The sequence below is a fragment of the Magallana gigas genome, chromosome 3 (genome assembly GCF_963853765.1).
Source record: "Magallana gigas chromosome 3, xbMagGiga1.1, whole genome shotgun sequence".
NCBI classification, from domain to species: domain Eukaryota; kingdom Metazoa; phylum Mollusca; class Bivalvia; order Ostreida; family Ostreidae; genus Magallana; species Magallana gigas.
In genome coordinates this window covers 34,703,386-34,728,721 of record NC_088855.1, presented here as the reverse complement: position 1 = coordinate 34,728,721, position 25,336 = coordinate 34,703,386, and the positions used below count along the sequence as shown (strand labels likewise).

At 33.1% G+C, this 25,336-nt stretch overlaps 1 protein-coding gene across 2 annotated transcripts; it reads right to left on the bottom strand.

The window, feature by feature from the left end:
• Window positions 1-264: 264 nt before the first annotated feature.
• Window positions 265-25,199, bottom strand: LOC105338404 (uncharacterized). 2 transcript variants are annotated; one of them, XM_066079416.1, is made up of 20 exons: window positions 25,042-25,199; window positions 22,600-22,768; window positions 22,114-22,288; window positions 21,821-21,986; window positions 20,771-20,799; window positions 19,688-19,804; window positions 19,391-19,569; window positions 17,777-18,056; window positions 17,108-17,208; window positions 15,202-15,318; window positions 14,830-14,972; window positions 14,289-14,412; window positions 14,036-14,204; window positions 13,410-13,612; window positions 12,933-13,061; window positions 12,540-12,699; window positions 12,157-12,339; window positions 11,610-11,706; window positions 7,440-7,485; window positions 273-2,911 (listed from the first exon to the last, which is right to left on the bottom strand). In XM_066079416.1, exons 1-20 carry the CDS (start codon window positions 25,137-25,139, stop codon window positions 2,822-2,824), a joined length of 2,775 nt encoding a protein of 924 aa, XP_065935488.1. In that variant the 5' UTR covers window positions 25,140-25,199; the 3' UTR covers window positions 273-2,821. The 2 variants fall into 2 exon arrangements, with proteins under 2 accessions (XP_065935489.1, XP_065935488.1); XM_066079417.1 differs by lacking the exon at window positions 22,600-22,768 and having other exon boundaries at window positions 265-2,911; window positions 25,042-25,166.
• Between the last annotated feature and the right edge of the window lie 137 nt (window positions 25,200-25,336).

The following is a 25,336-nucleotide window of genomic DNA, read 5'->3' as shown; positions in this document are numbered from 1 at the left end:
TAAATAAGCCACATAGAAATTGAAACAGAATTAACTTCTTCATAGTGGTAACAAATGTTTTGTTTAAATGCGCATCACAATGAGAGGAACCGTTGATAAAATACATTAATTTGAACGTTTCTGACAATACATCCCATACTTAAGTTGAAGTGTGCAACTTAAAGTGTCTCTATTTAGTTTTTGAACTTTCAAAAGCTATTAAAGAAGATAAGAGTTTCGTTTAGTCAAGCACAATAATCTTTATTTACATGAACAAATACAATTCAGAACGTTTCCTATGATACATGCAAATCTGACACAAAATAGTACTTAATAAAAGAGTAGTTAATGTTTTTCTTGATTTTTTATTCTTATATGCAAATGGGGTTTTAAATTTAACAAACTGAAAAAAATCAAGAAAAAGAATAATAGCAAAATAGTTTACAATTTATCAAAAACGCAGCGAAGACAATTCTTACTACCAGTATTTATAACACAAGCATTACTTACAGAAAGCTGCGATGATGTTAAGTAGCACCTCATTCAACCACTTACTTCAAGTGAGCAAACGAACACATCACATGATGCTTCTGTACTTACCAATTATTTGATAAAATACTTATCTACTAACAATTAGAGTCAAAATCTAAAATATAAAACACGGATATTGTACAATGAGAGAGAGAGAGAGAGAGAGAGAGAGAGAGAGAGAGAGAGAGAGAGAGAGAGAGATTTTGATGTTCAACTGTTAGGTTCCTGGTACCACGTGGACTTTGAATGACAGTAATTGACACGTGCTGAAAACTACAAAATCTTCGTCCGACTACGGTCAACATGGAAAACGAGGTTAAAGCGATTCTCTAAATAAAACATATCCTTACTTACTCGATAATTTACAAATGGTTTACTAATTTAGGTTCATTTTAAAGTGAATAGACATAAATATGTCAAATAACCCCTCAAGGGGCCTCATTTATAAAAATAGATTTAGGTTGTAGCAATTCCTATGATAAACACGAAAAATACATGCTTACAAAATAATAATTGTGGTTATTTTAAAAACTTTGAACAGTTATTACCTATGAGAAGTAGAATAGACATATTTTTATCAACATACCTGTCCAGGAGATTTTTTCCGAGCCCTGCATGTGTTTTGTTTACAGTAAATACGTATGCGTTATAGTATAGAAGGCCGAACCTCGAACACGTTGCGATGTATTTATGTGATAGGTTATACGTAATTATTAATTTTAATGAAATAATTAGATTTATTGCATGGAGAACTTTGTAATTTTCTGAAAGTTTATACTTTCATGAGTAGTACAAAAATACCGAACTCGATCGGAAAAATTTTTCAAGTCGGTTTTTTGATAAGATGCGCTGTGCTGTCTCTTTAAATTAAACGCGAGGAATAATTATGCGCGTAAAATCACAACAAGCACAGCCCGCGGATTTTAGAATCTCGCTTTTGTTTTTAGGACAGATGTAAACTAAATACAAATATGATAAAATTTCGACGTTCGCGATTTGTACTCTCGCGATTTGATGCAAAACGTTTGAATCGCGGAATTAAGAACTAGCGTGAAATAAGGAATCTACATATTGTGTTTCATGAATATACAGAATTGACACATTTCGTAAATATAAAAGATATCAAAAGCTAACAAATAAAATAAGATAATTTAGTAATATTATAATAAAAATACAAGTTTGAATTCATTTTTTAAATAATACATGTATTTTAAATCACAATTCATATTTATACGTACACACACACATGAGAGAGAGAGAGAGAGAGAGAGAGAGAGAGAGAGAGAGAGAGAGAGAGAGAGAGCATATCTAGCCCTAAAGTGTGATCTAGATCTAGTTTCATGGCCCTGGAGCCTGTTTAACTACCAATGTTCACACTTTGTACCCTTGTTAATCACGCCGTGTGAATAAACAAACTTTATAGGATGGTGTCATGAAATGAAGGTCTCCTTAAAAAAAGATGACACAATACTCAATTCTGTTAAGAAAATACTTGACCCAAAATTTGAAGAGACTTCTTTACCTACTTAATTTCATACATGACATTTGTTTATGACTTTCCCCTTTGGTTTGATTGGAAGCAAGAGTTGACGCAATGATATTTTTATAATTTGAATTTAACCCAAAAATTTGAAGAGACTTCTTTACCTACTTAAATTTATACATGACATTTGTTTATGACTTTCCCTTTTGGTTTGATTGGAAGCAAGAGTTGACGCAATGATATTTTTATAAATTTTTTTTTTGGTAATGAAAATTAGGATAAACGGAAGGTTTAGTTCACAATACATCCGAAAAAAGATGTAATACCAAAACACAAAAAACCCTGACATGACGTATACTTTCTAGTATGCTAGACGATATTTCAATATTGCATTGATTCTAAAATACAAACCATGCAATTAATACAATGTAACATTTACAAAAACAAATTTACATCTGAATTGTACAGCTGGCAAACACAAACGTAACTGATTGACGAATATATTGTTTAGCTTTGAAAAATATGTAAGTGTAAACTGCTATTATTCTCTCACTTGGCGGGTGAGTTTAGGAATCACAAGTTTTTATCGTAGACAATTAGAACACTAAATAAACAGACAAAAAATACTACTTTTATTTCATGAATCCAATGCGTATAGCCAAACATAACTATGTAAATAAGAACTACATAAAATATGAAAGGTTGATTCAATTGCATTTAAGCAATCGCTACATATTAAAAATAACTAGTACACTCAATAATAATGTAATGAAATCATAGCACTGAGTCAATTTGAATCTAGGAAATAAATGTTAATGAAGTTTCAACTTAATCTGCGCTGAAGTCGGATGCATTATCAAACGCCGAACAGTAGCTGTCGTATTTCTCTGTCATGTTGGTAGACTCGGAGTGTCGGATCTGTAGTAAAATGATAAATATAACAACATTATGTCACTCATCTTGCAAACACTTGACACTATTTACTTGTTTTGCAAGAAGATGTTCACGTTACTTGCCCATCTTGAAATTACATGTTTCTATAATATACTAATTTTGCTAGGACCAGTTAACATTATATACCCATCTTGCAAGGACCTGTTTACATTATTTAATTACTCATCGATCTACTTATCTTGCAAGGACATGTTCACATCTTGGTAGGACATGTTCACATTATTTACCAGGCTAGGGTAATTCGCGAATTACATTGTAAAGTAATGCATTACATTGCCATTACTTCATGAATTTGGGCATTAAATAACCATTACCATTACTTTATTTTCTTGAAGTAATGCATTACATTACCATTACATGAGTAAAGTAATGCATTACCATTACCATTACTTTGTAGAAAGTCAATAACTTTTTAAAAAGTAATTTAAAGCTGAATAAAGAGTTTTTGCAAATGTTTCATATATAAAACACACATAATTACAGGTTTATGTTCACTATCAGATTCAAATCTAATGACTTACACAAGATTGCTGTTGCACTTTATGATCATCAAAGTATCAAAGGTGTCTTTTAACTGCATCATGTCGGGTTTGAAAATCTAAGATCTAAGTGTTCAGGCAATATCAAAAAAATATGTGAAATCTTGTATTTTTATCAGTCCAAACTTTTGTACTTGATATACAACACAGAGAGAGAGAGAGAGAGAGAGAGAGAGAGAGAGAGAGAGAGAGAGAGAGAGAGAGATTGCTAATACCACTAAGGGTTTAAGACAAGTAAGGAGGGAGTACAAGGAGTAAATTATTTATAAATGGGTTATTATACTAAAAGTAATTTTTAAGCTACCAGAGATCATGATTGGGCAGTGCATTCTTTTTAATGCATTCTGTTTTGCTTTTAAGGGTGTATGTCTGTTCACTATTCTAATGGAACACAGCCAAGAGAAGGGTGGGGATTGGGGTGTTTAGCACCTTTTAAAACAATAGATTGTTTTGATAGTTAGATTATCCTGGGGCATTATGTGTTGTTGAGACATTCTTCACAGTAAACAATTCATTGAATATATTTATATTATTTACCCATTTTGTTCATATTATTTTTACTTTTCTTCAAGCATCTGTTCACATTATCTGATGATCTCTTCACATTATTTATCCATCTTGAGAGGACCCATTCACTTTATTTACTCATTCTGCAAGGATCTGTTCACATTATTTATTCATCTTGCAAGGATCTGTTCACACAATATATTCATCTTGCAAGGACATGTTCATAATATGTATTAATCTTGCCATAATTTACCCATCTTGCAAGGATATATTCACATTGTTTACTCCTCTTGCAAGGACCTGTTCACTTTATTTATCCATCTTGCGAGGACCTGTTTACATTAATTACTCATTTTGCAATGACATTTTCACAATGCTTACTTATCTTGCAAGCAACTGTTCACATTTTTTACTTATTTTGCAAGGATCTGTTTCACATTATTTATTTATCTCGCAAGGACCTGTTCACACATTTACCGATCTAGCTACTCATACAGCCAGTTCACATTTTGTCTAATCTTGTTCGCATAATTACTTTTCTTGCAAGGATTTGTTTACATTATCTGCTCATCTTGCATTGGCCTGTTCACGATATTTATCCATATTACTAGGAACTGTTCACATTATTTACTCATCTTGCAAGGACCTGCTCACATTAATTACTCATCTTGCTAGGACTTATTTACAGTACTTACCAATCTTATATATACTGACCTTATTTACTCATTTTGCAAGGACATGTTCACATTATTTATCCATAATGCAAGGACATGTTCACATAATAACTCATCTTACAAGAACCTGTTTACAATATTTACTTATTTTGCAAGGATTTGTTCACATTATCTGCTCATCTGCAAGGATATATTCACACTATTTACTCATCTTGCAATGACATATTCATATAATTCACTCATCTTGCAAAAAACTGTTCACATTATTTATCCATCTTGCAAAGACCTGTTCACATTTTCTCATTTTGCAAGGACATGTTCACATTATTAATCCATCATGCATGGATATCTGTTCATGAATTACTCATTTAGCAAGGACCTGTTCACATTATTTATTTATCTTGCAAGGACCTGTTCACATTGTTTACCCATCTAGCTACATGTACAGCATGTGCAGATTTTTTCTAATCTTATTATTAACTTTTCCTGAAAAGATCTGTTCACATTATTTCTCCATCTTTCAAGGACCTGTTTACAATATTTACTTATCTTGCAAGAATCTGTTTACATTATTTATTCATCTTGCAAGGACCTATTCACATATTTGTTTATTTTTACTTAGACTTATTTACATTATTTATCCTTCTTGCGAGGATATATTCATATTCTTCACTCATCTTGCAAAGATCTGTTCACATGAATTACTCATTATGCATGGACCTGTTCACATTATTGACTTATCTTGCAAGGACCTATTTACATTATTTATCCATCTTGCAAGGACCTTTTTTTCATTATTTACCCATCTAGCTACAATTACAGCCTGTTCATATTTTTTTTCTAATCGTGTTCACATTATTAACTTTTCTTGCAAGGATCTCTTTACATTATTTATCCATGTTGCAAGGACCTGTTCACATTATTTGACCTGTTCACATTATTTTTGGGAGTTGATTTTAATCAACTCTCCTATGCAGTTACTCAGACAAACCGAAAGTGAAACAGTGTTTGGACCTCAGCACAAATTATTGCTGCTGACAAGACTTAGTTCTTGAAAATAATTGATGAATTTGATGTAATGTATGCTAAAGCATTGTTTTTCAAGGAAACTTATTTATAAATACCTTGAAAATAATTACATTTCAAATGGTACGAACAATTTAAATATTTTTGTAGTCGTATGTATTCCTACGCCAAAGTTCAATATAGTCTCATTCAACTCAACGCTCGGCTGTCTCCGTAAATCCTTGTCGGAGATTTACGGTGTCAGTCGAGCGTTTGGTTGAACGAGACTAGAGTTCAATATTGCTTGGATCCATACAATTTCCGAGAAATATTTCTATCACTGACACATAGTTTGATTGAATTAATTTTATCTTTAAATATCATTTTTAACATTATTCATATGGGGGTTTCTCGACATTCTTTTCGAAGAATTCCAAAAATTCATATCATAAAAATAAGCGTAATTCAAATTAGAAAATACATGTACTTCTCATGCAAAATAACATATCATTGATTTTAAAATAAATCGACATCGACAATATCAACTCCCGTCAGTTCTTCAGTACTTTGATTTCATCTTGCAAGGACGTGTTCACATTATTTACTCATTTTGCAAGGACCTGTTCACATTAATTACTTATCTTACTAGGACCTGTTCACATTATTTGCTTATCTTGCAGTACTGTTGTATGAGAACATATAAACAATTAAAGAGTAAATTTTACTAAAATTTCTAAGTTTTACAATTACATGTGCCAAATTTGCAAATAAGTGTGAAACTTTTACTAATTAAAATGCAGAATTTTTTCAAAATTTCAAAATATTCAATGTAGAATTCACTTCTGTGCATTATGTTGTGCTCAACCCTTTATGTCAAACAGTATGGACTGTTTATTAGAAAAACCAATAGTAAATATTCACATTCAGTGTACTAGTATATTTCCTCTTATGTTTGCATTGAAAATTTGCAACATTCAATTTCCTTTGAATGCACTTAGTTAATTAATGCGCCATGAGCACAAATATAAACGTCATCACACGTTTTGTGTATATTTATTTTTGTAAGATTAAATTCAACGTTCAATCTTACATAACCAATTTGATATGTACTTATGGAAAATAATCATTAAATCATGTCTATTCGTTAATAAAAAAGTTTTTTCCTACAAGGCACTTTTTTTTTAGTCGCAGAAGCAAGCTAAAAAACATGTTAATACGGCTGTTCCATGTATGTTTGATATCCCTGCCTAAGAGCATATATAATGGCTTTACAGCAACGATACACTATATATTTCATACAAAAAGACATCAGTATGAATTAACTTAAAATACAAGCATTGGATGTTGTCAATCCTATAACACATCAAGTGGTGCTGAAAATAATCATACCACGTTAACATGCTGTATTTAATTTGTCTGCACCGCTTGGTGTGTTATAGGACCGGCAACATCCAAGAAAGAACATACAAGATCAGTGGTAAACAATTTCACACAGCAGCTGGAATGCCAAATTAACATGATAAGCAACGAAATAATTAATTTTACGTGTGACTATTTTCATCAGATATAAATTTGTTTTAAACCCAGCACAGCGCAAACTGATGATATGTTTTGATTTTTTAAAATTTAGTTTTCTGTGGTGGCATTTTCGAATGCTGTAGCAAAAGAGACTGACAAAATACCAGGGCACAGTATCAAATGGTATGGACTTTTTACTTTCACCAATTTAATCAAGTTTACGTTACAAGAAAACAGGACATTACTCACCAAATGCAGAAACTCCAAAACCAATGAAGTCCACCCAGTCTGATGACTGTAAATATAATCATTACACATTATACATGTAATTTATTACCAGTTCCATTTATTAGCACGCATTAATAAACATTTTAAACCCATGGTAATATATGAAAATGATCAATGACGTATAGTGCCTTTTATAGTTGCCCACTCCTTTGAACAGAAAGTACATATTTTAAAATATAGACTACTGGGTACATTGTGCATTGTAGCTCAGTCTGTCACAATTCTAGACACATATCTTAAGTTTTAATTGTATCTGTGACCACTCTTTTTCTATAAATGCAAAAGAAAACAAAATCAATATATGACTATAACTAGAACTTTGTTAATATGGTCCATTGATATTTCTAGTTCTGAATACTTCAGAAAAATGCAGTGGATCTATTTGTAAATATAGTGTAGTTCACATGAAAAAACTCTTTTCAAACTAAAAACAAGAGGCCCAGGGGCCACATCGCTCACCTGAGCAACAATTGCCTTAATTCTGATCTAATTAGCATTACAGTATCAAAATATCTTGACAACTAAGTACAGTAGATCTTGCTAAAAAAAAAAATGAAAATCTGCCAATTTTTATCCACCTCTTTTTTTTGGTAAATACCAAGCCCCTTTTGTTGTTGTACCCCACTTTTCTCTAGGGAATCATGGTTTCATCAAACTTAAATCTGCATAACCTGTGCTTTCACACTAAGTACTGAGTTTTGGACCGAAAACTTTCCCAGAATATTTTTAAAGATTTTCTCTATATATTCCTATGTAAAACTTCAAACCTCCATCACGGCCCCACCCTACCATTAGGGACTGTGATTTTGCAAACTTGAATTTACACTACCCAAGGATGCCTCTACACAAGTTTAAGCTTTTCTGGCCTAATAGTCTTTAAAAAGAAGATTTTTAAAGATTTTCTCTATATATTTTTATGTAAAAATTCATCTCCCATTGAGGCCTCACCCAACCCCTGGACTATTATTTAAACAAACTTGAATCTATATGATCTGGGGATGCTTCCACTCAAATTTGGGCTTTCCTGGCCTAATAGTTTTGAGAAGAAAATTTTTAAAGATTTTCCCTATATATAAAAATTTATCTCCCATTGTTGCCCCGCCCTACCCCCAGGGACCATGATTTGAACAAACTTGAATCTACATTATCAGAGGATGGTTACACGCCAATTTGAGCTTTCTTGGCCTAATAGTTTTTTAAAGAATTTTTTTTAAAGATTTTCTCTATATATTCCTGTATAAAATTTATCCCCCAATTGTGGCCCTACCCTACCCCAGGGGACCATGATTTGAACAAACTTGAATCTACACTATCTGAGGATGCTTCCACTCAAATTTTAGCTTTCCTGGCCTAATAGATTTTGAGAAGAAGATTTTTAAAGATTTTCTCTATATATTCCTATGTAAAACTTGATCCCCCAATTGTGGCCCCACCCTACCCCAGGGGACCATGATTTGAAGAAACTTGAATCTACACTATCTGAGGATGCTTCCACTCAAATTTTAGCTTTCCTGGCCTAATAGTTTTTGAGAAGAAGATTTTTAAAGATTTACTCTATATATTCCTATGTAAAACGTGATCCCCCCATGGTGGCCCAACCCTACCCCCTGGGACTATGATTTGAACAAACTTGAATCTACACTATCTGGGAATGCTCCCATTTTAATTTGAGCTTTTCTGGCCTAATAGTTTTTGAGAAGAAGATTTTTAAAGATTTTCTCTATATATTTCTATGTAAAACTTGATCCCCCTCTTGTGGCCCCTCCCTACCCCAGGGGACCATGATTTGATCAAACTTGAATCTACACTACCTGAGGATGCTTCCATTTTAATTTGAGCTTTTGTGGCCTAAAAGTATTTGAGGAGAAGATTATTAAAGATTTTTTCTATATATTCCTATGTAAAACATGATCCCCCAATTGTGGCCCCACCCTACCCCAGGGGACCATGATTTGAACAAACTTGAATCTACATTATCTGAGGATGCTTCCACTCAAATTTTAGCTTTCCTGGCCTAATAGTTTTTGAGAAGAAGATTTTTAAAGATTTTCTCAATATATTCCTATGTAAAACCTGATCCCCCTCTTGTGGCCCCTCCCTACCCCCGGGGACCATGATTTGAACAAACATGAATCTACACTATCTGAGGATGCTTCCACTCAAATTTTAGCTTTCCTGGCCTAATAGTTTTTGAGAAGAAGATTTTTAAAGATTTACTCTATATATTCCTATGTAAAACTTGATTCCCCCCTTGTGGCCCCTCCCTACCCCAAGGGGCCATTATTTGAACAAACTTGAATCTACACAATGTGAGGATGCTTCCACTCAAATTTTAGCTTTCCTGGCCTAATAGTTTTTGAGAAGAAGATTTTTAAAGATTTTCTCTATATATTCCTATGTAAAACTTGATTCCCCCTTTGTGGCCCCTCCCTACCCCAAGGGGCCATGATTTGAACAAACATGAATCTACACTATCTGAGGATGCTTCCACTCAAATTTTAGCTTTCCTGGCCTAATAGTTTTTGAGAAGAAGATTTTTAAAGATTTTCTCTATATATTCCTATGTAAAACTTGATTCCCCCTTTGTGGCCCCTCCCTACCCCAGGGGACCATGATTTGTACAAACTTGAATCTACACTATCTGAGGATGCTTCCACTCAAATTTTAGCATTCCTGGCCTAATAGTTTTTGAGAAGAAGATTTTTAAAGATTTTCTCTATATATTCCTATGTAAAACTTGATTCCCCCTTTGTGGCCCCTCCCTACCCCAGGGGACCATGATTTGAACAAACTTGAATCTACACTATCTGAGGATGCTGCCACTGAAATGTTAGCTTTCCTGGCCTAATAGTTTTTGAGAAGAAGATTTTTAAAGATTTTCTCTATATATTCCTATGTAAAACTTGATCCCCCTCTTGTGGCCCCTCCCTACCCCCGGGGATAATGATTTGAACAAACTTAGATCTACACTATCTGAGGATGCTTCCACTCAAATTTTGGCTTTTCTGGCCTGATAGTTTTTGAGAAGAAGATTTTTAACGATTTTCTCAATATATTCCTATGTAAAACTTGACCCCCCTCTTGTGGCCCCTCCCTACCCCCGGGGACCATGGTTTGAACAATCTTAAATCAACACTATCTGAGGATGCTCCCATTTTAATTTGAACTTTCCTGGCTTAATAATTTTTGAGAAGAAGATTTTTAAAGATTTTCTCTATATATTCCTATGTAAAACTTCAACCCCCCATTGTGGCCCCTCCCTACCCCCGGGGACCATGATTTGAACAAACTTGAATCTACACTACCTGAGGATGTCTCCACACAAGTTTCAGGCCAAATAGTTTTTTAGAAGAAGATTTTTTAAAAATACCAACAAATTTTCAATAATTCTCAATTATCTCCCCTTTAAAGAGGGCGTGGCCCTTCATTTGAACAAACTTGAATTCCCTTCACCTAGTGGTGCTTTGTGCCAAATTTGGTTGAAATCTGCCCAGTGGTTCTTGAGAAGAAGATGAAAATGTGAAAAGTTTACAACAACGACGACGACGACAACGACGACTACGAAGACAACGACAGACAACGGACAAATTGTGATCAGAAAAGCTCACTTGAGCCTTTGGCTCAGGTGACCTAAAAATGCAAGATACAATCATGAAATTCTCTGGTGTTTGCAAAAGGGTTTTATTGTAAGGAACATAAATGTAACCCCCGGTAATACTAAGAGCCTTGTACCTCTGTTGACCATATCTTAAAATCATGACAAAAATTTTTTTCCTTTACTTTTTATCCAATCTTGGCCAAAATAAGAGGAGTATTCACACAGCAATCAAAGCAAAGTGATTCTGTATGCAGGGTTATTTTTGCCATGTTTTCTTTCTCTCCCTTTTTCACATGAATGCAGACAGTTTCGCCCATCTTGAATTCGCCCAGACATGGCTATGTGATAGATTCTCTTTCTAATCAACAAATTTATTTGAAAATTGTTTTGAATTTACCTTTGTCTTAAATTCGTCCTCTGACAACAAGGGCAAAAGGAGCAAACTTTAATTTCCCTATATACATTACATTTTTAACGCTTCTGATATTTATTTCAGTATATACACAGCAGTATATATATATCCATAATCTCACCTTGCCCCACAACCTCTTCCAGTCTCACTGTCAAAATACTCATAGAACAGCACAAGGTCCCTCCATGAATTCTCAAGTCTGTATTTTTCATAGTTTCCTGTAAATATGTATTTCATCACAATGATTTACTTGGAAAGATGTTGCTCAAATTATCTGAAGAAATACATAAATGATACAGTTATGGGTTCGAAAATCAATTGGTCCTAAAATATGTTTGACATGAAAAAACAAAAAATTGGCCCCAGGTGTATAATTGACTTTGTTGCATCTTTATTGGCCACAATAAATACAAACATAGTTATTAGTAACTTGGAATATAGTTCTTCAATCTTGCCATCAATAAACTATTGACATTCTGGAACAGAAAAGTTAATTGAAAAAATAGAAAAGAAAGACACCAAATATTTTTTTCTCGAAACGCATTACCTAGGTAATTTTCTAATACATTTTCATGTTTTTCTACTGTCTTGTTGATGCACTGTGTGTGTGTGTTTGTGTGTGTTCTAGCTGCTAGATACAATGTGTGCAATTTCACAGCAAAACTAACCATGGCATGGTCTAGCATTTGTTTTCTTGTTGACTGCAAAGAGACTGACTACTCTTTTACTGATATCCTCAGCTATTTCGCCCAGGGTCAAGGCTGCATTGGATGAAGATGGGTGGTTCATTTTGATTCCATCTCCATAGAGTTTGTCCAACTTTAGCAGCATCTCAACAATCAAAAAGTTCACTGTAATGACAAAAAAAACAACCAACAATCAGTTTTACTGCAAATAAAACAGAGCTACCAATCAGGTTTACTATACTGAACAAAAACATCCAATCAAATCTTCTATAATTAACAGTAGCACCCAATCAGATTTGCTGTAATAAGTAAATGCACCCAATCAGGTTAACTGTAACAAAAGAACATCACATTGTTGTACTTACTACATAACCAAATAGGGCCTCGCCAGTTACTGTTGCCACCCATCATAGCTGTATCTGATTCAGCAGGGGTAAATTTCACCTGTAATTTGGATTCATATAAATCCAAATATTCTTGCATTTCTTTGCAGACTGTCAAAATGTATGGATCCACTTCATAAACCTTAAAATATAAACATACGGTAACATATACAGGCAATCTGCTTCATATCAGGCTAGACCCTTTGATAACATACATAAATTGGATTGCATTAAGACAAATATCACTGATCTCTTTGATCATGATCCAAATCAATGCATTTGCTCAACATGCCATAGATACGCATAAAATTTACCTTAAACAACTGATTCTACTAGACAGAACTAGGAAATAATATGATGTATACATATATGTACCTTGGACAGGGACCTTATTCCAAATGGTGATAGAAACTCTTCATCATCAGTAAGATGCTTCATGATGTGCAGAAATCTAGATTTTGGTACTGCACAGAGAACATAGTCCCCATCAACATTTGTACTCACCTGCAGTGGAAATAAAATGGCTTGTAACTACAAAATAACTCCTGAAAGTTCTTTTTCATTGGGGATAATAAGTTCTTCTACAAGCACTGTTTCTGATTTCTTGGCAACAGGAATAATCTTAGACTTTATATGTTCTTGTAAACTATTATTTCCATCATGCTAACATGCATTTTCTCTCGCTAACATGTGCTTGTTTCTATAGATGTATATCCTTTCTTACTTGGTTGCTAACAGATAAATAAGTCTGACCTTAACTGTGTCAAACTAAACTATCATCTTATCTTTTTTTTTCATCCCATCTTTAATAAATATCCACAACGCAAATGTTAACAAGTACACATATCTTACAAAAGGTGAATTCTTCTGTAGTAATTCGTCTAAATGACTTCTTATATTTTTTCCAGACTTTGATTGGAGTTGTGACACCTTGATATTCAGGCAAGCCAATAACGGTACTATTCCCACCAAGGAACGCAGAGCTATGGGAGTTCTGACCCCTGATTCTCTTTTTACCACATCGTAGAAAAACTTGTCGTGAGGGTGCCACACACCTGGATTTTTTTTAATTATGAAAGATAATATTATCAAGTCGAAAGCAACAAGTAAATTGCATTTTTAAATATATTTGACCATAATCCTTCTTATAAAATAACTTTTAAAAAAAGATTATAAAACAAAAATTCTCAGCAGAATATCAAATAATGATGTATATTTTGATCTTCAATTATTTTACAAAACTGGTAAAAGGATAATTTTTGCTCTAAACTTATGATGGCCAACTGCAATAAGCCATTTAAAGCTGGCTAAACTTTAAGGAGGAATTTGCCTCTTTGTTTGAAAAAACTATTACTGCTTAGAGAGTGAGTGTATGAAATAAAATGAAGCAAAGTTATTCTTTTACACAGTGCTCATAAATTGCAACATTGACTTGAAAATGTTCAAATATACCGGTAATATGAATAACTAACTTATACCTCCGTTGTCAATGCTCCTGTTCATGGCCTCTGATATTAATATGAATTTCTTCAGGTATTCGTCACAAGCTCTGTAGTATTTGTGGTCTGCACCTTGTTCCGAGGACAATACCAGTGCTATTTCTAACATAGAGAGGGCAAAGAATGCCATCCAACCTGTTGCATCAGCCTGTAATAATAATTCATTCAAAATACAAATAAACAAATTGCTTTGAATTCCTTCTTTTGCATATAGTGAAAGAAAGATAGGAACCTGTATCAGAGGATGTTTCTGCTTCAGATGAAATGATCTGTCTACCGCAGAAATGTTGTCCATCCCTAAGAATCCACCAGTGAAGAGATAGGAGCCTTTTCCTACCTGCATGGAATTCAGCCACCTACAGCAAATAAACTACGTTTCAAATAAATTTGCTGCAACTGTGTGTTACAAAAGCAACAATATTGTAGTTTAACATTGCTATAATACAAATCTAAAACATGAAGGAAGTAGAAATGACGCAAAATTTTTACATATTATACATACAGGAAAATGAGGCATTTCTTATATATTGCAAGAGGTAGTTTAGACAAAATGTTTCAAATTTATCAACTACATGTATCTTCTCATATTTGTAATATGTATACTAAAGAAATATATTATATGGGGGAAAAAAATACCACACTTTTATCAATTTATTTCAGACACTTATGAAACTATCTTAATTGCTTATCCCACAAATAAAAGCATGCATTTCATCAGAATACCATGCTTTGGTACATGTACATAATGAGCATGATTAATTATAGCTACACACCACTTAAAATTCAGCTGTAATTTCTGGAAGCAATGCTGCAAGAACTCAATGTCTGTGTGTCCGGTGCGGGAAAAGACATGATAACATGACCATGCATACACCGGAGGAAAGGGTAGGTCCATGTCCCACTCACAGCCCGGCATCTGGCAGAAAAACAACAAGCACAGAGAAAATAGCTACATGTAAATACATCAGAGAATAAACATAATATGACAGATACCTGTTTCAGACCTCCTTGTTTGGAAACGATCATCTACATGCGCGGATCTAGAAAATTTTTCAAGGGGGGGTTCGACGGCTATTTGAGTTTGTTGGGGTGTTAGGGTGGTAGGTGATGCATGTCATATTAAGAAAATTGCACAGATAACTTACCTGTCCATCTGCTTTCATGTAATTCTCCCCCAGAAACAACAGAAGCTGATCTTTGGTAAAGCTTGGATCTATTCTGGCAAAAGGCAACATTTGGAAGGCTGTATCCCAAGTAGCAAACTGTAATATAAAATGTTGAAAAAAGCAACATCATTATTTCATGTAATGCGATAATATAATATTACTACAGTTGAACTTCGATATCTCAAATACAACGGATGTGTAGAAGTGATTTGTAAGTCCCAACCACTTTAATACTAGTATTTTCTAACTATTTTACCTTCCAATACACGGATATCTCAAAGTTCTTAAACATGCAGTCCCATCTAGTTTGAGATATAACAAAGTTTGAATGTAATTAAATTTAATAGCATGTCCTAAAATGATTCAATATCATATCATAATAATACAAAAATAATACACAATACAAATCAAAAAACAGATTTTATTAACATATACTTTGTATAAAATGCAGGGTTTTTGCACCCTTGATATGAACAGTGGCACATGCCTTTATCACAGCAAACCCTTTATTACACCTTTCTGGAACACCTATGTACTTTTTATTTAGATTACCTTGAAACTTATTCTCTTTTTTTTTGTGCATATAGAAGTCGAAACTATGGCATCAAGATCTGAACATTTTTAATATAGATGACGTCACTATACATTTGAATTTCAAAATAACGCGGTATGAGGATAGTGAAAATGAAAACTAGCTTCCTAAATTCAAATATATAATAAAAACAATACATGTCAAAATTTGTATCACATCCTGTATCAACCCTTGACCAATTTCAGCCCTCTAGCCTTTGCCCTCGGGCAGATATTAGAGTCTAAGGTTGATATGGGATATGATACAGATTTTGCCATGTATTATTCTCTATAAATTATCATATCATATTAAGATTTTTTATAACATGACATAATACAAAATGCTGTATATGACATAGCGTATGTGATATAATATGAAGATAAAATATCATTTCATAATATATAATCATAATTATGATAATTATTATTATCATATGATATATTCATATCAAATGATGCAATACATGTACCATACAATATCATATTTGGTACAATATGTTATATCATAAACTTATAAGTCACACATCAACCAACCCAGTGAGGCGAGGCTAATTATGTAAAATCTGCTTTATAATAAAGTATCAGTAAACCTCAAAATCAGAGACTGAATCGGTATCTAGTTTTATACTATATCTTAATTGGTAAATCAACCACACTACCAGTAGTCTGAATATGATTTGTTGTTTTTTTCAAAGTCCTTATAATCAAGATCAGGCTCTGTATCTTAAGTTTTGCTCCTTGCTATCAAGCAAGATCTGACTCAGTTTCCTATTAAACCTCTAAATTACATAGTAACACAATAAAGATCAAGCTTTGTATCAGGGACTAGCTCTGTATATCTGTACTTTATACGCTGCATAATGCATTGTGACATCGACCATGCAAATTGGCATAGCTTAGGACCAGTCGAGACTCTTCAAAACCTTGAACCTGCTAAAAAAAATTAACCTCCTCAAGCATCAAAAACCTATAAATTAAACAATGATACCAAATCTTAATAAAATCCATTTACCAGCACAAGATGAATAATCCATCCAAGTTTAGTGAAAATTGGACCAATAATTAATGTCTATTACAAGGTACCTGTGCCAAAAACTTGAAACCTCCTAAAAAAAACTTCATCTCTTTGAACTTTAAAGCATCATTACTGCTTGTGTACAATAAGAAAAAGAAAATCATAATTATTGCAGAGTATGTGGATTTTATCCTGAAGCATCCATGCTTATCAAAAATCTATATAAAATCTAAAAAATTTATGAGATGGACATTAAATAACATGAAAATAAATATACATTGTGGACCAATAAAATCTCACCCAGGGAAATTCCCATTTGTCTGGAACAGACAAGATATGATAGCACTTTACATGCTTCCACTCCCTATTCCTGCATAGGGTATCCCAGAATGATTTATTTTCTGAAAATCAAATATTGATAAGGCAATGAAAATAATCTTTAGGTTCTCTTGTCAAATTTTTTTCAAAAGGACTACTGGTATATGTGGTATTATGCATTTTTCGCCCCCAAAATCAGTTTTATAAAGAGCTTGAAAAAAGGTGGAAGATACTTGAAATCACATTTAAAATAGGTGTCTAAAAAAGTTATCACTACAATGACTTAATAATTTTGAAATTATGTCATAAAGATTTGTCTTATTTTGATGAATTGGTATTTTGTAGCAAAATATGGGTGTTTTCCAATGGTTTTTCGACTGGGAAACATTGAGCGCAGGCCTGCTCAAGTACAATTAAATTAGCTCATTTAGGTGACGTCATAAACAGCGAATGAGTAATCAAGATAAAAGTGATAAGGATCCTCTGTATACTGGTTTACTTCTTTTCAAGTAAAAAAAGGTCAGTATGCAAAATTGTCCCCATCTCATGTTGGTTTGAAGGAGACTCTTCCCCAAAAAGAAGTTTAAAGAAGTTATCGGGTGTGAATTTATATCAAATTTCATTGTTCTTGTAGTTTCAGATTTGTCTCACCTTTAGTTTCATTCCTCCATTCCTGCCTAAGATGTTGGATTCTACAGTGCTTTTCTATAAATTTCACATCATCCTTCATCATATTAGACTCCATAACTCTTTTTACATCCTCCACAGAACAGTCATCAGTATCTGATAAATACTTCCCTTTCAGTCGAAACTCAAAGCATTTTCTCCAATTATCTCCATTATACTTATAAATCTGCTTGTTCCACAGAAGTCCAGCAAATGCCTGTCTGGCCACCAACTTTTCATCAGAAGAAAAATTACCAGGTAAAATCTATAAAATAAAATAATTCTGTGTTATTAACCGAGTGATGGTTATCTTCTGAAACATGAGTAATGAACTTTTGAAATGATCCTCGTGGTGGAAACCCATAAAAAAATACTTTTACATATCCGATGTTCTGACCTATGTTTATAGGGTGAATTTATTTGTGATAAAATTTGTGTGAATTTTGTTGGTTATTTTGCTTTTACATGCTTTTACCTTGTTATAAAGCAGGTAATTTAAATATTTTTTTTTAATTTGAAATTTTATTTTGATTAAAATGATAGACTTATCATTTGTGCCATCTTTTTCACTCAACATCTTTGTTTCCCTATTCTTAGAACCATTTTAACAAGGCCTTGGAATTTCAGTAGGATGTCATATCTATTTCTTGCTTCAAAACAAGTTAAAAATGACGCTGGTTTCAAGCGAAATATACACCGACTGCGTAGTTTTCACTCATAAGCCAGAGAAATCTTGTTGATTTCTAAGAGCCATGGCTGTGAATGGCCAATAATGAAATAAACATGCGTACGTCACACTGCCGATTGACACAACTACCCAAAGTCCAAGCTCTTGTTAAAATGGTTCTAGTACATCTTGGTACTTGTATATTAAGTCACATTCTGACCACCAGGGGAACATGATTTGTAACTTCCAAATAAAGTTCCTTATCAATATTACAAAGTGTAGCCTCCTTGTAATTAAGATGTTGATATTCTATGATAAATGTTAAACCTCTTCCTCATAAAAACTAGAGGTAATGTGAGCAAGCTCAACAGTAAGCTCACTGATGATACTCTTTACCATTATTTGTAAACAAATATAAGACTCGAGCTTTGTTTACATAACAATGAATTCTTACCTCTGTATCTCACTTAAAACTTCACTTCTAACATTCAAGTTTTGGTCAATTGTTCAAAATGCGCAAGTTAACCATTTTACACATGAAAAATACAATTTTGATTTAAAATTGTGTCCAAGTCCCTTTAATGTATTTATATGATTAATCTTCCAGACCCCAAGAGGTCATGATTTGAATGAACTTAGAATTTTGCATACAGAAAGTATATGCAACTGTTTTATATGCAAATGTTTTATAACATTGGCTATTTGGTTCTCCTAGCTCACCTTCCATTATGTCTGATTATCTTAACTATCTCCCTTGAAGGTCACTTTGTTCCAAATTTGGTATATATATTGACAACAGAAAGAGGAAAATGGGGAGAATCACCAACAAAAATGACAGCTACAAATTTTTATATGGAAAGGTCTTTTAGGTCTGAACAGTGAAACAATTTACTTTATCTGATGAAAAATAGAGTCATAATAATGATACCTACTTTGGAATAAAATTCTTCTGCTTTTTTTCTACATATTTTCATGATTTCTTTAGTTGAACACCCAGATTTTTTTAATGTTTCAAATATTGACCAGTGGATCTGCTTTGTTTCATGAGGATTCAGTTTTGCTCTTATCATACATCCATACTTCCTTGTATCATATGGTTTCTCATCTTTATCTACAGAAATCAAAATTGGCTCAGACACATCAGGTATATCTTAGTTTGCAAAAGACAATGGTAATAAAAGAATTTCAGACATGCATGCCAAATGCAATGCTGCAAAATGACAAAATACCTTTTAAAATACAATCTTCAAAGGAAATTTCACATTGATCATAAGAATCATTTTTATTAAGAAATACATCTTTCCGAGTAACATCTTTGCCGCAGTCAACGCTGATACAAAATTCTCCTGAAAAATAATTCCAAAATGTATTAATTTTGCATTTAAAATTGTTTTCAATGTTATTTAAGGAATAAATTCCTTATTGATTAATATTTATTAATTATTTATTAGTTATTAATATTTGTAAAGGCAATTTTTTAATATACGACATACCTGATTATAAATTACCGGTAAATGAGACATATCATTGTACAATGTAAATCAATTTTGTATGATATCCAACTAAAAATGAAATATAGAGCTAATACATGTATTTACAAAAAAAATGTGAGCCTCAACCTGCTCTGTCCTATTTAAGAGTTACCGTCCTCGATTTTGTTGCTGTTCACACACGAAAAATTAAATAAGAAAGATCACTGTCAAAGGCAACTTTAACACTTCATTTATTTTAATTATATAGAAAGGTTCTAATAATTCTAATGGGGTCATTTCCACTTTGAAATAATCTTATTGTCTACTAAGCAAGTAGCTATGAACAGTTTCTCTGTATACATGTGTAACATTTCATGCTTATGTATGTGCATTGTATCATAAAGTCCATAATATCATGCAAAAAAATGAGTACTGTTTGAAAATAAATAAAGAGTATCAGTTAGATAGAGTTAATCAATAATCAATTTTAGCATTCAAGATTATACTTCCAGTTGGAAAAAAAATCAAGAGAGGTAACACTAATTCTTTGTATAAAAGAGAAAATACAGGTGCATATTTTTCCGGAGCACTTCATTGCCAATGCGACAGACACTCATTAAGTGAAGTATGGGATATATGGGGCCAAAAGCAGAAAAACTGCTCCAGACAAAGATTTTTAGATGATTAATTTACCTTGACTTTTGATAAATATACTTAAAACAAGGTCATTGCACACCCTTTTCTACTCTATGAAGAAAGTTTGAGCTACCGGTAGATTGGGCCAAAAGGATAAAAAATGCCCTGAATAATCAATATCAGATGAAAGGATGATGTACTCGCCTCCTTCATACATAACAGCAACTGGAATTCTGTAATGGTGTAAAAAAAAAAAATCCAATGAATATAATGCCTATACACTGAATTTACAAGATTAACATTATGTTTCATTCAAAGTGGGACTTTGGCCTTCAAGAACAACATGTATTTATTCTTGATTCCCAAGGACTATGAAATTTTACTTTTGATATCTATTTCAATACATTAACATCCAAGTGAGTTGTTCCCCTTATTTCATATTGTTACTCATCTGAACCACTTGTATCACGTGAACTATATTTTGGTGTGTTTGATGAGACTGTACATGTCAATAACTTTTATTTATGCTAATGCATTTTTTGTAAGTTGTTTTGCTTTACCTGACATTTCACTATATATGTGTTTTAGGTTTCAGAGTACAGTTTTTTTAAGAGCTTTCTATACCTGCCTTCTAATGCATTACATTTATTAGGCAGTTTATTATGTAAAAATATTGAATCAAATCGCAAATACTGTTTACAGGGTTATTTTCGCCCTTCAACACTTGCAAACGGTTTCCCCCCGTCTTAAATTTGCCCTGACACGATTGTGTATTAAAGAGATAACTTGGAACATTGGAATTCGCCGGGTCTTAAATTTGCCCACTGAAACCCAGGGTGAAATGGGCGAAAATAAAACTGGGGCAAATATACAGTATGTTTTCGTTGTTAATGGTGTCTTATCTAATACTTTAGAGGTCGATCCATCATAACCAAAATTTAAGTCATTTTACTCACTCTATATTGATAATGGAAAAGAGATTCACACATTCATGCTTATATGAATAGTGGAATGCTTTCTTTGGTGATTTACCGGTATAGAGACTTTGAAGAAAGGGATTGTTGAAGCTAAAATACGGGTTTATTGAAGTTCATCAACATTGGGTTCATCTTGTTATAGACATTATTGACTGTATACTTCACTGTGAGAATTTTGGACATTCTGTTCTTCATCATTATCAATAATTTCTTGTTCCTATTAAGACTGAATGTCACAAAATCAAAGTAGCCTGTATGAATGGCCTTTGATACTTACTTTTGTGAAACATAGTTAGGAAGCCAGAACTGTGGAAGAACAGTGATGTCTGCTGACTGACTGGAATGGTTGGTGATTGTGTAACAGCACACTAGATTCTTCTCATTGGCAGGGTCCTTACCATACTCCACCACCACATCAAAGTACTCATCTTCATCAAATATTCCTTTGTAGGCAAAAATTAAACCAATTAAAGATTGAATATTAGCAAACAGTATTTGATAATGACTTGCTCTTTTCTTGTAAATTCACTAGGTATATACTCAAAGCATAAACTCTAATCTAAGTACAACCTGTATCAGTAAGTTCAAACTCTGGGTCCTTTTGATTTCTCTCCAAGTTCCTCTGTAGAAGCTCTTCATATGGGAACTCATTTTGTGGGTACCTGTATAATGCTTTCATGTAGGAGTGGTCTGGGAGTCCATCCACATAGTAAAAGAGCTCCTTCATGTCCTCACCATGGTTTCCCTGTCAATATATGGAATATTTTTATCACTGTTGATTCCCATCCCAGTACACTAAAAATCTAAAGATTCCATAGACCTCATTGGTCACCTCTCAGTATTGATCAGTGCGATCTTCACAATCAATCAAGTTACAGGTATTCATAGGTAGGTTTTTCATAAAGTTTAGTTCCTCTATACACTGCACACTAAAGATCCAATTCAAATAGTCAATACATATTACTAGAACAAGATAAAGCAACTGAAAACTTAATTTATTTGTATAATTCAAGTGATTTCAGATTACAATATATGATGACATCAACAAATAACAACCTCCGTTCCACTCAATCCAAAAAGTCTCTCTTTGATGATCTCATCCTTGTGGTTCCATAGACTAAGCTTTGTAATAAAGGTGCCAGAAACATCACAGAATCCAAATAACCCATCATTTCCACTACAATACCGTCTTTTCCCTGCCTCTTGAAATCTAAAACTGTCCCAGCTTTCAAGTATTAAAAAAAAATAAAAAAAAATAAAACCATATTGCAAAACATATGGTCACAATTGAAAAGTTTTAAAATGATATAGCATTAGTTTACCTGGTAACTGCAAAAAAAAAATAACATTCATATATAGCAAACATTTATTATTTAGCCACAGAAAATCTATATATTCTTAAGCTTTTTGTCAAAAAAGATCTTTCCAATAGTCATACTTATGGACATTTGTTATCGTGACGCCATCGCAATGTAATATATCAAAAAATTACAATTTTTCATAGTTATCATCTGGGTCTGTTGCAAAGCAAAATCCCTGTAGACTTCATATTTGTTACCCATTGTATTAAAACCTGATAAGCTAGAGGGGGTGTTTCAAATTTATTTTGAATGTTCAGGCAATGATTGTGCATATGTAAACAATATAACACAATTACTGTCTAATTAATTAATGTACTGATTATGTGCTTAAAAAATAAACAACAACAAATGATACAAATGTTTATTGTATAATTTTTTTTGTTGCATCCCAAAATATTTATTAAAACTATTGCATGATTATAAATGAAAATCCTAGGGTACATTTTCTCTTAGAGAAAACAAACCCTGAGGTATTTATAAATATCAAGTAATAATGCAAAATATGAATGGTTGCAAATAAAATTTTCAAACCCAAGGGCCATGTGGGCTCCCAACTTTTCAAGTTATACAAGCCCACAATAATTTATAGGAGCCCACTGATATTCACAATGAAGTAAGCTTATAATATTAAAATATATACAAGTAGAATTAAAATTGTAAAGTGCCATTATTAATTTGAATTAGATCCAATTTATTAAATTTAATTCTCTATGTATTCAAACATTTTATAGATGAGATGTTTTGTAATTGTTAGAATAGCTAAATGACAAATAAAATTAGTCTCTGTATTTCTGTGTATTTTGGAGGCATTAGTCCAACCCTCTGACCCAGTTACAACCGTTATACATGTATAACGGATCTTATGATTATTTTAACATTAATTTGGCAGAATTATTAACCAATTACAAATTACCAACTAATAGTAATTTCAACACTAAAAGTAATAAACAGGCACGTAGCATCGTTTTTGAAAGTGGGGGGGGGGGCAAACTTATCCAAAAAATCTCGACAAGCAAAAAAAAAAAAAAAGGAAAATTTTAAGGGGGGGGGGGGGGGGGCTGGCGTAGTATATAACTTCAATTTCACTACTCATATTTTTTTTTTCATATCAATGTTTTACATACTCCCAAAAATGTGGGGGGGGCCAACTCCATGGTTATGTAAATTTAAAAAATTTGTTGCTGCGAGAAAAAGTGGGGTGGCCAGGCCCCCCCCCCCCCCCGGCCCCCCCTGATGCTACGTGCCTGATAAACATTGGTTGCACAGGTATGTGGTTGCACCACCGGTAATTATAACCCCTAAAGACAAGACAATCTCGAGTTATAAATTACAACAGGGGTTAACTGATGCTGTGAAAACATCTTCAGAATTAGTTAATCATCATTTGATTGCCTTTGGGGTTAAATTATACGATTGTAAACTCATAATACAGGGCAACTTTAATTTCTCTTATGGAGGAAATTCAAACGAAGTTGCTGATCAGAAAGTGAGTATTTCGTTTAAGTTTGCCCTTGATTGCCAAAAAAATTTATACTTGCCATGTGGGCAACTAAATCTTTAAAAAATGGTCGCCCACAGTAAAAATTACTCGCATTTGCAAGTGGCCGAGTGGTTATTTACAACCCTGTTTAAACTAAATAAATAATATTGAATCAATGATATTTTGGGACAAAGTATAATATTTGCTCATTCTTTCTTTCCTACCACTGCGGCACAATATATTATATTGAATATATTATACAAATACAATATTTTTTTATGCAAACAAATCTGAGAAAGAATTAAATCCCTTGTCGTGTACAGCATTAAACAAAAATAAAAAAGAACATATAAAATTGTATAAAATGAACATAGCCGGAAATGTCGCTCTCCGGTCTGTCACACGATTATTTCCAGATCCAGGGAACTGCAGTCAGCTTTAGTGATTATCTGATTAATGCACAGGGGCTCGTCACGATGTTTTTCAACCTTTTTATTATATCTACCACCTCTATACAATAAAATACATGTATTTTATTGTATAGAGGTGGTAGATATAATAAAAAGGTTGAAAAACTTCGTGACGAGCCCCTGTGATTAAGCGGGCAATTAACATAACTTCAAAAAGTTTGCAACGACTAAAGTAAAAAATGAAAACCTGTTTCCATCGGTACTGGTATCCTCTCTAACTGTTCCCCACTGTCTGTTTGAAATATAAGGTCCCCAAAATGCATTCGTCTTCTCTTTCTTTGCCATGTTGGTCTTCGGCCCTCCTCGTCTGTCGACGGCAAATTAACTTTCACTTTCTCTTTTGAGTTTATTAGAGACAACGAACCCGATGTATTTTTCTTCTCCCTAACTTTTCACTCTATGCTTTTCATTTGATTTCATTTGTCCCTTTTATCCCTTTTTTAAATAGAGAGAATTTATGCATGAGATGTTATTATTTTTTT

What these genes read in the sequence shown, in the direction of transcription:
- LOC105338404 (XM_066079416.1), bottom strand. Translation starts at nt 25,139, where the DNA reads ATGGCAAAGAAAGAGAAGACGAATGCATTTTGGGGACCTTATATTTCA. An exon ending in TGAAGATTGTATTTTAAAAG is followed by an intron (nt 19,570 to 19,687) that starts GTATTTTGTCAT and finishes TGATTTCTGTAG; the next exon opens with ATAAAGATGAGAAACCATAT. An exon ending in TACAGAAGAATTCACCTTTT is followed by an intron (nt 13,062 to 13,409) that starts GTAAGATATGTG and finishes TTTCCACTGCAG; the next exon opens with GTGAGTACAAATGTTGATGG.